We start from the raw sequence: 12,453 nt of genomic DNA, 5'->3' as shown, positions 1-12,453 counted from the left end.
GCATTCAGGGAGAAAGACTCTGATTGGTCTTCTTGGGATCCTGATCATCTCCATTTACATCTGAAGAACCAGAATGCTTATCGATGTACTACGGACTGTAAATACACTCAAAGTTTTCTCAGGAGGGAAAGAAGTTGGAGGTGGCTTCTCAGAAATCTTCACAGGGAGAAGATTGGAAAACTCCTTGGAAAACTGACTCCCAGTGGTTCTCACAACAAATTTTTTGGTTGCCTCAGAGTGCGACTACCAACTCCTGCTGGTGGCCACTTTGACAATTTTTCCTAAAATACTTAATTAGATTTAGGAAAAACAAATAAATATCCACATATACATGTCCAAATTGTAATTTATTTATGTGGGTTTTGTTTTTTCAGACTCAATAATGAAAATAATGTAAATTGTCTCTATTCTTTACTGGATCTAAACAGAACAGAAACACAAATAAGGTGCTTTACACGTTCTTGTCTTTTTTGTTGTTGTTTTTGTTGTTTATTTGGTTGCTTTTTATTTTTAAACTTGCTAGCTAGTCAGTCTGCTGCTCTGAAAAGTGATACTTGTATGTTAATATCACTTTTCACAGCCTCCCAGCTAACTACTAAGTCTGTTGTGAAAAGTGATATTAACAAACAAACAAATATAACTTTTCACAGCAGATTTACTCAGCCCTGGTAAGGCCAGGGCCAAATTAAGCCCTGGATGGGGAGGTGGGTAGGGAGGCATCAGGGGCCAGTGGCAATGGGGGGATGGACTGGAGGACAGCGGAGGCAGCAGGTGCCAGAGGCAAAGGCAGGGGGGTGATCTTGGGGCCAGAGCCACCACCATGGAGCCAGAGCTGGGGTTGGGGCGGGGGCAGGGGCCGGGCCCAAGCCAGGGGGCCGAGCCTGAAGTCCCATGGCCAGGGCCTGAGCCTAGCAGCCAGATCCTGAAGCCCCATGGCCAGATCCCAGGGCCTGAGCCTGAAGGCCTGGGGCCAGAGCCTGCCACTGCATGGCTGAAGCCCAGGGCTGGAGAAAGCAGTGGGGGCCAGATGTGATGGGGGAGTGGTGGTGAGCCTGGGGCAGGGTCCAACCCCTATTGGCTGCCCTGGGGTGGGGGCCGTTGCTTCCCCACCACCGCCCAATCAGTACCCAGGAGGCTGTGGCCACAAGAAAAGCCCCTGGTGGTCATATGCGGCTATGATGGTCATATCTGAGAAACACTGTCCTAGAAGGTGGAGCCTATAAACTCTAATATGGCTGAAGAACACAGGTGAGTAATCTCACCTTTCAATAACCTAGTTTACCATCAGAAATGTGAGACAGACACCAAACCCTAAGTTTAAATGAGGAAGGCTAGTCCTTTGCACTGGGGAGGGTCTCAGATATGAGAATCCCCAGGTGAGTCTCACACTCCATTGAATCAGGCAGAGGCTGATCCGGAGAACTCTCAAATCTAAACCACCAGTTCTGAAGAAGCATGCCAAACTGTAGACCCTTGTGGAGTAATGGACAAAGGAAAATGGAAAAAAAATAATTCCTTCCCATAAATCAGCCACAGTCCAAAGGATGAATAGCATCTTCCAATGAAACAGACACAGAGCCTAGAGCCAATGCACTTATTTAGCACCAACAGCGAAGGCTGTAGCAAATCCACCCCGGGCTGAAATCTTGTAGGGCCATATTTTCATCTACTCTAAGGCCACTTTACAGCAGTCTGGCAGTGGAAAGTGGCTGGAGTGTCAATAGGAATCTGGCCTAAACTGTCCAAAGTTGGAGTAAAGTGACAGGAGGTCTTTTTGAACTAAAATATAATTATAAGAAAATGTTTTACTCATATAAGCACCATGGAGCCAACAAATTCCCTCTAATCAGTTAACTGGACCTACAGAATTGCTTATTTCAGGTTTTTGATCCTTGGGAACTACAAAATAGTTATAACAGGTCAAATTCTTTTTAAAATGGGAGGACATGGGCATTTAAGGAATATCAAAAATATGTTTATTTTAATTGGAAACTTCTAATGCAATAAGATTGCCAACCCTTTTACTTTTTTCTGTTCTGGAGAGCACTTGGAAACTTATTGAGTGGCATCACTGCCAACACATTGACCATCATCATCAACGCTACTTGTTGGGATGTGGGGTTTTACTATCACACCGTTGGGTCTTTTCCCTCAGCATGAAGAATAGTTTACTGAACAAGATAAAGAGAAGGCAACTGATCAGCTCCTAAGATGTGAATCAAAGGTTCCTTGTTCCCCTTCCTAATGTGCTGATTTTAACTAGTTTTTTTCTTGTTCGTTTGGATAATGTGGATTCAGGTAAAGCATTCTGGTAGCTTTATGTACAACAATGAGATATCTGACACAGCTGTTTGTTTTGTGTTGCCTTACTCAAGACAGTGGCTAAATGCCACAATATTGCCCACTATTTAAACCTTAACACTACAGTAGCAATGTTTTTTGTATTTACATACATGTTTTTATTTTTTAAATACTTATTTTTTTATGTTATTTTTAAGGTTTCATTCATATGGCGTCCTATATGAAATAGAAGTGGGTAGATTATCTCATCCTTAATGACTTATGGCCAGAACATGACATTAAGACACTAACTATGTAGGAGGCAGAACGAAGTCACTCTACCCAAGGAGGAGCTCAGAAAGACTGTACCTTAGCAGGCATAGTCCCTCCATTAGATCTCAAGCATACAGGAGGAATGTGCGTGTTGCACCATCCCTTTAGCTGGCCTTGCCAGCTCTACCTAGCCAACTCTAGGATCTAGTCTCTTCCCTGCCCATTTTTGTGTGACTTGTGCCCATGGGGGTGATCATCTCTCCTCTGAGTGCATGTATGTCCCTTGTGCATGAGGAAAGGTAAGGCTCCTTGCACCTTCTCCCACACCATGCACCCATGCAATGGCCACACGCAATCTGGATTGAGCAATCTGCAATGCCCATAAAGAGTCTACACTTGTGAATTTGAAGTATTTCTTATCATTAAATTTAAATTTCTAGAATAGTACACATTCGAGATTTCTGTACAATTACTAAGTAGACCCTCCCAGAAAAGAAATACTTACAGGAAGTTTGTACCCCTGGTAGTTGTTAATCAAGTCCTGAATGAAAGGATGCTTCAAAAGAATGGTAATTGGAATGGGTTTCAGATCCTCAGAGCCCAGTTCCTTGTATATTTTTCTGAAATGCTTCAAGAAAAAAAATCTTGCTTCATTTATTAGAAAAACTGAAAAAGAATCACTTCATAAAACAAATATTACATTGTGTATTTCTATAAGACATTCTTGCTGAGGGGTTAAAACATTACTTTAAAAATATGCTGTTAACGTAATTTACAATGATGTATTTAATCTAAATGTTGTCCTTATATTGCAACAGATAGAACTTTCTTTAGTTTAACCAACCAACCTTATTATTACTGCCTGCCTTCTGCCGATCACTGAATCTATGGTTGTCACCAGTTTTACTTCCTTCGTGATGGAACACTCTTTGTAGAGTTGCCATAGAAATTCTTCCCTCATCTGTGCAGTACAAGATTTTTTCTTTTTCCACCAAAGGTTCCTCCTTTATCAGCATATCAGTGTGGGAAAAAGACTGGGGAAAGAAAGCATTTATATATTATGATTCAGTGGTAAGCGGTCTAGCATTAGTTATACATTTCAGTTTGACATTTATTAAGAATCATTGAGGATGTACTTCCAAATATCCATTATTATGATGGAAATCACCATATACAAACAAAATCAGTAACTGGAGTATAGGGCTTTTGAGAGTAATGGGTACCCACCACTCCTGTTGACATCAGTGGAAGTTGTGAATACTCAGCCAGGATCAGGTCCAAAGTCCTGTTATATTAATACCATTCAGAACACTGAAGGAAGTAGCTGCTTTCAAAATAGTCTTAACTTCCTCAAGTGTATATATATATATAGATGTAAACTGCTATTTGCTTTATTGTATTTTTAATATTGTGTTCTTCATATTAATAACTAATTTACATTAGGGACTGCTAGACCAATACAAATGACAGAATTCTGTAAATTAGACTATAGGGGAAGCCCTCTCCAGGCACTGGGGATGTTCACATAGTGAAGATAAGAAGGGATTCTTCTGCTCCAGGCCATGGAGCCACTACATGGAGGTTACATTAAACAAATGGTTGCAGTAGCCTTGCCAGGCCTCTGCAAGGAAATGGGGAAGGAGAAAGAGTTTAGGAGGAAAGATCAGAATTTTTGGTTTTTGACAGGTTTAGTATAAAGGAATGGTGAGACATCCATGCGTCAGTATCTGATACAGGAAAAGCGGAGAGCCCGGATAAAGAGGAAAGGCCAGAAGTAGAGATTTGTGATCACAAATGTGATTGATGCTTTAGCTACCTCTAGATTAGACTGCCCAATACACTCTACCTAGGGCTAACCATTAAGGCTACAAAGAAATTCCAACTAATTCAACATTCAGCCCATTTTCTGATTAAGAGAGATTCCTGAGAGTATATCACATTAGTGGTCTGGGCCCTGTACTGGCTCCCTCTCCAATATAGGAGGCTCAGGGTCTGTTTATCTTTGCCCTGAACAGCTTAGAGCCCACCTATCTTTCTCTCTACCTCCAATCAGCAAGGGTTTTGTTACTAATAGAACCCTAAAACTCTTGGGACTTAGTTGCTGAGTGTTTTCAGTGAAAGATCTTCCGCTGTGGAATTCATTACCATACAAAATCAAAATGGCAATCATTAGAATGTGATGCAAGATGCAACTGATTGTTCAAGCCTTCCATCAGTAGCAACATTTGCACTATAGCACAGCAGTATCTCCTTGGAGTATGCAACTGTTGACTGTAAGTCCTTAAAATGCCAGCATAAAATAAATGAGCTGAGAGTATGTTCTGTTTGAATACATGAGACACACTTGGAGAAAAGATGCTTCCCTTAAATTTACTATATATGGCAACTAGATATTGTGGAGATTTGCATGTTTGAAACGTCTAGCAGAATAGAGCGTGTTTCTGATTTCTTTATCCGAGCAAACTATTTTTCAAATCTCTGAACTTTCTTGCCTTTTAACTGGTGTCACAATTTAAATTTTTAGTTTTAATTTTACTTTTTTTAGTGGAAAGGGGGAAACAAATAAGTGAAAAAATTAGCTAATTAGAGTCTAACGATTGACATAATCCTTTATCAAATAAACACATGTATCCATGTTTCAATACAAAGATAATTTACTTGATAGACTAAAAAAAGTATTTATTGGGTACGTACATATTCCAGCTCATGTGTTTAAATCATAACTTCGACTAACTTCTCTTTATAAATGATTTCCAAATTAGACACAGATGCTAAAGCAACATCATTTATAATTGCTGTTATTTTTTAAAAAGTTATATAAAACCAAGGACTTCAAAATTATTTTATAAGCCTTTTTACTTCACAGAGTTTGACTAACTTAAATGTATCCTTCTACACCACAACTATAGCTCACAATATATTTTTTATTCAATGCCCCTTGGTGGTTGTTGAACATTTTGGGTGACATTTCGGACCCACAGAAGTCAGTGGCAAAACTCTTCCTAACTTCAGTGGAATAGGATTTCAGCCATTCACTCTTTTATATATTTAACACTGCTAATAAACTGTAGATGTATGCAAAGAAGAACGTAAGATGAAGGGATATTCTGAAAGAATGTTTTTCCAGCACTATAATTCTTTGAACGCTAACTCATAAAATAAAGCTGTTATAAAGTGAAACTGATTAAAACCTGATGTTATCTAAAAGAAAAATATCTGTCTAGATACCTCTGTGCTCCCCTGCTATACTAATGAAGCACCTCACAAACAATAATGTAGTGCCTCACAAACAGAATGTATCCCGCAACATCCCTACCTATGAACATACACAATAACAAAGGAAAAGGGGGAAGGAAAATGCTAATTAGAATTCTGGCAAGCCAGACTTCAGGCTTTCCTCTGCTTGATACCAAGAAGAAGAAGGTACTGAGGCAATAGAAAGTTCCCCCTCTGATTTATAACTACAAACATTATTGTCTTTTAGTTATACGTGAAAAATTGAGTTACAAAGAGATTAAGTGACCTGTCCAAGGTAACACAGGAAGCCTGTGGCAAAACCAAGTTTGAACTTTGATAGCTTTAACCACAAAGCAATCCTTCCTCTATCTTCAACTAGCAGCCAAATAGGGACAATGTTAATCTTCTTTTACAATCTAAATTCTCCATAAATTCAGTAAAAATACCATATGTTTTACAAGATGTTTATCCTCAAATTACAGAAACTATAATTAAAAATGTATTATCTTGCAACTATGTATTTGGAAATGTCTAGTTTATTTTAGTATTAGCTTTACATTTATTTAAAATGTAAACTACTCAGAGAAATAACTCTAAAAATGGGAGAGTGTGGTTCCACATTTATAGTATCTCAAGGATTTTCATATTAAGTATTCTCACCTTACAAGTAAAATGTTTTTTTCCCCCTTAACTGCCAGTCTTTCAGACTCTCCCTGGGATCTTAAAAGTCAAGCTGTATTCTTTACCAAATGTAAGATTCTGCTGGGCAAATTCTGGCCTCAGTTATACTTGCACTCCCTTTCCCAAAGCTGTGCTGGGTCTACAGTACTAACAGGGGTAAAGAATACTAAAAAAACTAATTTTTGTCACAAAAGTGAGAAGACGTGACTATGAATACACATGGGGTAGATCTGCGCCACAAAACAATGCCATTTTTATACAATAACTTTTCAGAGTAGAACTGCAGTTTAAGTAGGTTAAGGAAGTAGTAGTCGCTGTGGTTGTGCAAGTGTGGTGAGAGATTTCATCATGTGTACAAGTATTGAGCTCTTTAAAAGGTATGAAAAGAAATACATGGTGGCATGCATACTTAAAAGATCAATCATGATTTTTATACTTTTGTAAAAAGAGTAGAAAGTAATCAGTATTGTATTGAAAGTTTTGGGTCATTAAAGACTGGGAAAACAGCTCAGCACACTAAAGAAATATGAACATATTAAATGAAGTCAACATTTTGCAGTATGTCAATATATTCATAATGGTCTTGAACTTTCAGACTGAATCTGCAATAAATGACTGAATTTACAGCAATATGTTACTAATCCATCTGACTAACAGGTGAACTGAAATATTTGAAAACCATACCAAAAATAAACTTTTTAAGATCCCAAAGAAACATACCAGAAAAGAAAGTTAATAAGAATGGTAATGCTACTATGACTGGGTCCTAGTGGGGGCCAGCTATGGTCACTCAGGGTGAACTGCAAAGAATGGGGCAGCCAAACCCCCAAAAGCTGGTGGATATTCCAATACTTAGATTTACCAAGACAGCATAAAACAGCTTCTTTATTACCTTACTGGTTACTCAGAAGTCCAAACAACACAGTTCCCTTAAAAGTGATCCAGTCTCAGGCCTCCATCCAGGTACCCACGTCAAATATGATGAAAATTTCTGTAAATCTTATTTCATCATATAAAAGAAAAGGTTCTACCAATCCCAAAGGATCAGACACATTACCTCCCAGGTTAATGAATGTTTCAGATCTTACCCAAATACACGCTACAGACAATTCTTATTAACTAAACTAAAATTTAGTAAAAAACAAAAGAGAGTATGGTTAAAAGATCAATGTACATACAGACATGAATTCAATTCATTTAGGTGCAGATTCATAGCAGAGATGGTGAGCTTTATAGTTGCAAAGAGTTCTGTCAGAAATAGTTCATATTTATAGTCCAATGTCCAAATATCATATTCAGGGCATACCAGCATAACTGGGACCTCTGTCTTGTGACTCAAACTTTTCCTGAGCAGATCTGAGATGACAGAATCAGGATGCAAGGATCTTTTATACAATTTCATGTCTTTTGACAAGTTGGAGTTCCTCAGGGAACAAAAGCTAATTAGGATGATTTGGAAGGAGGTCCATCACCGGTACTTAGCTATACAAATTAACATAAGGCCATTTGCTTGTTCCTCCACCATTCACAGTGTGATGCTATTGACATAAACTGTGACCGTACAGATCATTGTTGCACCAGTTCTTTTACAGAGGAGGCCAAGTAGGGTGTCTATGGAAAGGTTGTAGTTTGCTGGTTATGATTATGCTGTCTGTATGTGTGTATCATTTTTGAATATGAAGTTATGAATATTGGCCATGTATTTGTTTGATTCTAAGTAGCCTCAATGAAGAATTTGGTCAGCTTCTTGAGAAAGGACTATTCTCAGTAAGTGCCCAATCAAGAAACACTTAGCTGACAATGGACTTTGGGAGACACCAATCCACATCTGAGTTTTCTTGGGAACATCCAAACTAACTTGTAAACAATGGCGTCGGCCTGCAAAAAGCTGAATCATTCATAGACATGTGACTTGCCCAGGTGGCTACAGACTCCATCTTGTTGCTATGATCTTACACAGGAGAACAAAGGGGTTTCTGCCCACAAGAAAAAGAATATAAAAGGCCCTGGAAACCCCTCCATTTTGTCTTCAGCTGGCTCAGAAGATAGCCTCTCCACCTCAAAGAGATGCCTGAAAGAAACTGGAACAAAGGACAGTAACTACGGGGGTGTGAGTGATTGCTGGACCCAGACTAGGAAGGAATCTAGTCTGTGAAAGAAGCTTATTGGAACATCTCTGAGGATGAGATTTATCTGCATTTAGTTCACCTGTATTAGGCCTAGACTTGCATGTTTTTGTTTTATTTTGCTTAGTAATTCACTTTGTTCTGTCTGTTATTACTTGGAATGACTTAAATCCAACTTTTTGTATTTAATAAAATCACTTTTTGCTTATTAATTAACCCAGAGCAAGTATTAATACCTGTGCATATCTGAGCAAACAGCTGTGCATCTCTCGCTCTCAATGTTATAGAGAGCGAACAATTTATGAGTTTACCATGTATAAGCTTTAAACAGAGTAAAACGGATTTATTTGGGGTTTGGATCCCACTGGGAACTGAGTGTCTGGGTGCTAGAGACAGGAGCACTTCTTAACCTGTTTTCACTTAAGTCTGCAACCTTTGGGGGACGTGGTTCAGACCTTGGTCTGTGTCTGCAGCAAGCTAGCATGTCTGGCTCAACAAGACAGGGTACTGAAGTCCCAAACTGGCAGGGAAAACGGGCTCAGAGGCAGTCTCAGCCCATCAGGTGGCAGTCGCAAGGGGGGTCTCTGTGACCCAACCTGTCACACACAGTACTCAAAGAGAGATGAATACTGAGATATCCCGTGTTTACAATTCATTTAAATGTTAGGATCTTCTTTTGACTTCTGAATTATCAGAATACAGCATAGACAGGGACTGTTGATTACATGGTCGGACCATATGTAAACAGACAAAAACACAAACATTATCTCCCCACATTTCTTTTGAGGGTTATTCATTTTGGAGGACATTTAACCCTTTCTAGCCATGTATCACAAATACATTTAAACAAACTTATTATTTTTTGCTCATAATAGCAATAGTAACAACCACAGTGCAGTGTATCTACTGGGGATTAATAGCTAGCTGGCTTTAGTGGTCTGAGGTTAGACCAAAGGATGCCCTCAATTCACCTGTACTGGACATTAATTACCAGGAAATGCTCTGCAATTGTGTTATTGCTCAAGGAATATATCCTCATACCCTTACTCATATTGAGAAGCATCTTATTTTGAGTATTTCTACTGATGTTGTTAGTGCATAGTCAATGGTACTATTTCTGAAGAAAGTTGCTACCCAAAATGAATAAGGGTATCAGAATCTGACCCAAAGTCATCAGACAAGAAATTATAACTTGCCAGCACCATAATGGCTCTATTTACTAATTCATATAATCACATTTTACCACATGTGGAGGAGAAACCTCTTTTCTTCTATGGATGTATGTTCCAGTAGCAATACTAAGCGCTCGGTAGACTCCCTCAACAGCATCAGGATGCGAAGCAAAATAAAGCAGCATCTTAGTATAGTCAAGTTGAGAGGGATCTTTTCTGGCATCAGCAAATAAAATAAAGAAAAACTAGAACAGGAAAAACATTTAAATTAATTCCTGCAAAAGATATTTGGCCAATTTAAATCAAAAGTCTATAGAGAACAGGATTAAATGTATATGCAAGGTAGTGACTGCTGAAGAGAAATATACTTCCAGAAAGAGTGTTGAGATCCTATGGAAAAATCAAGAAAATCTACATTATAATATTTTGTTTTTGGCAGCGAAGATTCTCAAAGAACCAGTAGGAATCTGTAAAATCTCACAAAAAAGTTATGACATTTTACCTCTTCTGTACACATGCACTGTGTCTCTCTCTGTGAATATATATATACCGGTACTACATTTAAAAGTAACGGGTGCAAGATTCATCTTCCTATTCTCAGGTTTTTCTTATTTTTTATAGTAAGTAGTTTTTTTCTTTTCTTAAAAAAGTTATTTACTCAAAACTTTTGCTCCCAACAGTTGTGTTAATTATCATTTTTATACTGTACACCAATAATTTGTTGCAAAGCCCCCTTCATCAATAATGAAATGTATTCACCACTAACTATATTGAAAACAGTATCCTCGAACAGGTGTCAAATTGGAAAAAGCAGTGGTAGTCTTCCAATGTCTTATGTAAAATTAAGTGCTGCCCAGTCCTGACACCAACATGAGATAGCATTCATAGTAGCTTCTACAGAAAGGATTGTCTCTTTTTGTGTGTGTGCTCTAATGAGTAGTGAAATAGTTAATTATTATACGTCATAGTTTCACAGAGTTTAAGGCCAGAATGGACCATTAGATAATCTAGTCTGTATACAGGCCATTACATTTTAACCAGTTACCATTATATTAAGACCAATAACTTGGGTTAGACTAAAGCATTTCAACCTTCAGGGACTAAACTGCTGTGTGCCACAGGCAGAAAACAGGGGATACTGAGGTGCCAGTAATGTCTGAGGCCCTTGCAATAAATTGTCATAATTAGGTTTAGGAATGAACAAAGCATTGAGGTACATGGGATTGTTTTTTTCCTCTCACGGCTACTGTTTCAGGCTGTCTGCAGATTGAACCAGGCATCACAGTGTCACTTTACACACAATTTACATTTTGAAGGGGTTGGGTTTTTTTTGCAAATTTAAGGGCTAGAACTTGGGCTAAGGTGTCAAAAATGGGTGCCTAAAATTATGCTATTAAATACACCTATAGCTGCCTAAATACATGGCCTGATTTTCAAATGTGTTGAGCATCAAGTGGTTCTGACTGATTTCCATTTGATTTAGGTGCCTAAATATGGATTCAGAAGCCTAACGTTAGACATCCAGTTTTTTAAATCTTGGACTTAATTTTTAATAAATGAAAGCTTAGATTCTGGAGCATAAGATGGCAGCCACCACAAAAAAATACTGATTAAATGAGCCATTGTTATTCAGCTCAATTCAATTCCTTATTATATTTTCATTACTGTTATTTAACACTTGTATTGTGTAATTACTCAGAGGCCTCAAACAGGTCAGGGCCCTGTTGTGATAGACACTGTACAAACATATAGTAAATGACAGTCCCTGCCCCAGGGAGCTTAAAGTCTAAAAGACGAGACCTAGCAAAAGTGGAGAGACAAACAAGTGTGCGAAAGTGTTTGGGAGAAGTAACAAAAATTATAGGATGTCATTGTACATATTAGCTATGTGCACAATTCTTAGCCAATCATTAGCAGATCTTTAGACTCAAATGTTTTTCACAGGTAACTCATGTTATCAGTGACAGTTGTGGTCATTTATGACTCAACTGCTCCCCCCAAAATCTTTTTTATAGTTTTCTGGTGAAAAATAATAGCTAGGTAAAATAGGTAAGCATTAACATTGCAAAAGAGGTCATGCAAACTGAGGAAAAGGACCACTGCATTCAAAATGGCAAATGATACCTTAAATTCTTTACAGTTTTCAATAGTTACCGTTATAAGATGCTCCTGTCTATTAAAAGGAAAAGGCTCTGTAGAATTTTCTGGCATTTTTAAATCTTCACTGCGTTTAAACCATAAACCAACCTTAAAAAAAAAAAGTTACTGATTTTCATCCCCTTAAAAAAAAAGTGACTGGACTGTTCTGTTCTAAAATCACAGAAAGAGATAGGTTAACAAAGTATAAAATCTGTCTCTGAATTTATTCAAGTTCAGAATTTATTGTTGTAAGTAACAATCTACTTAATATGAATAATTTAATTAGATACTTGGACACTTTGCAACAAACTCTTTTCATGAGCAAGTAAATACTGAATGTTATGGTAGCAACTCGAACCTTATACTGCTACTATCTACGTAAGAATGAATTTGTATCTAGAGAGTTCCCTGAAAATACCAAGTATTGAAACTTTATTCTTTTTGCCTATACCTAGGGGTCAATTGTGGATTTACTAAATGCCTCTTCATATAGATGCACTACCCTAGGAACAGACTAGGAAGCTGTTTGTGATGCAGAATTGCAA

General features: G+C 38.0%; 1 protein-coding gene across 1 annotated transcript in view; it reads right to left on the bottom strand.

Annotated features, from left to right (window-relative positions):
* Positions 1–1,671: 1,671 nt before the first annotated feature.
* The window catches only part of LOC144265031 (sperm flagellar protein 2-like), a 66,054-nt gene continuing 55,272 nt past the window's right edge, over positions 1,672–12,453 (bottom strand). The window contains exons 7-11 of the mRNA XM_077817160.1: positions 11,924–12,016; positions 9,841–10,014; positions 3,402–3,587; positions 3,059–3,181; positions 1,672–1,779 (exon numbers count right to left, since the gene is read on the bottom strand). Coding sequence (XP_077673286.1) covers positions 1,672–1,779; positions 3,059–3,181; positions 3,402–3,587; positions 9,841–10,014; positions 11,924–12,016 — 684 coding nt within the window. The remainder of the gene's footprint in view (positions 1,780–3,058; positions 3,182–3,401; positions 3,588–9,840; positions 10,015–11,923; positions 12,017–12,453) is intronic.

Source organism: Eretmochelys imbricata, chromosome 5 (genome assembly GCF_965152235.1).
Source record: "Eretmochelys imbricata isolate rEreImb1 chromosome 5, rEreImb1.hap1, whole genome shotgun sequence".
Classification (NCBI taxonomy): domain Eukaryota; kingdom Metazoa; phylum Chordata; order Testudines; family Cheloniidae; genus Eretmochelys; species Eretmochelys imbricata.
This window is presented reverse-complemented; position numbering and strand designations above follow the sequence as displayed.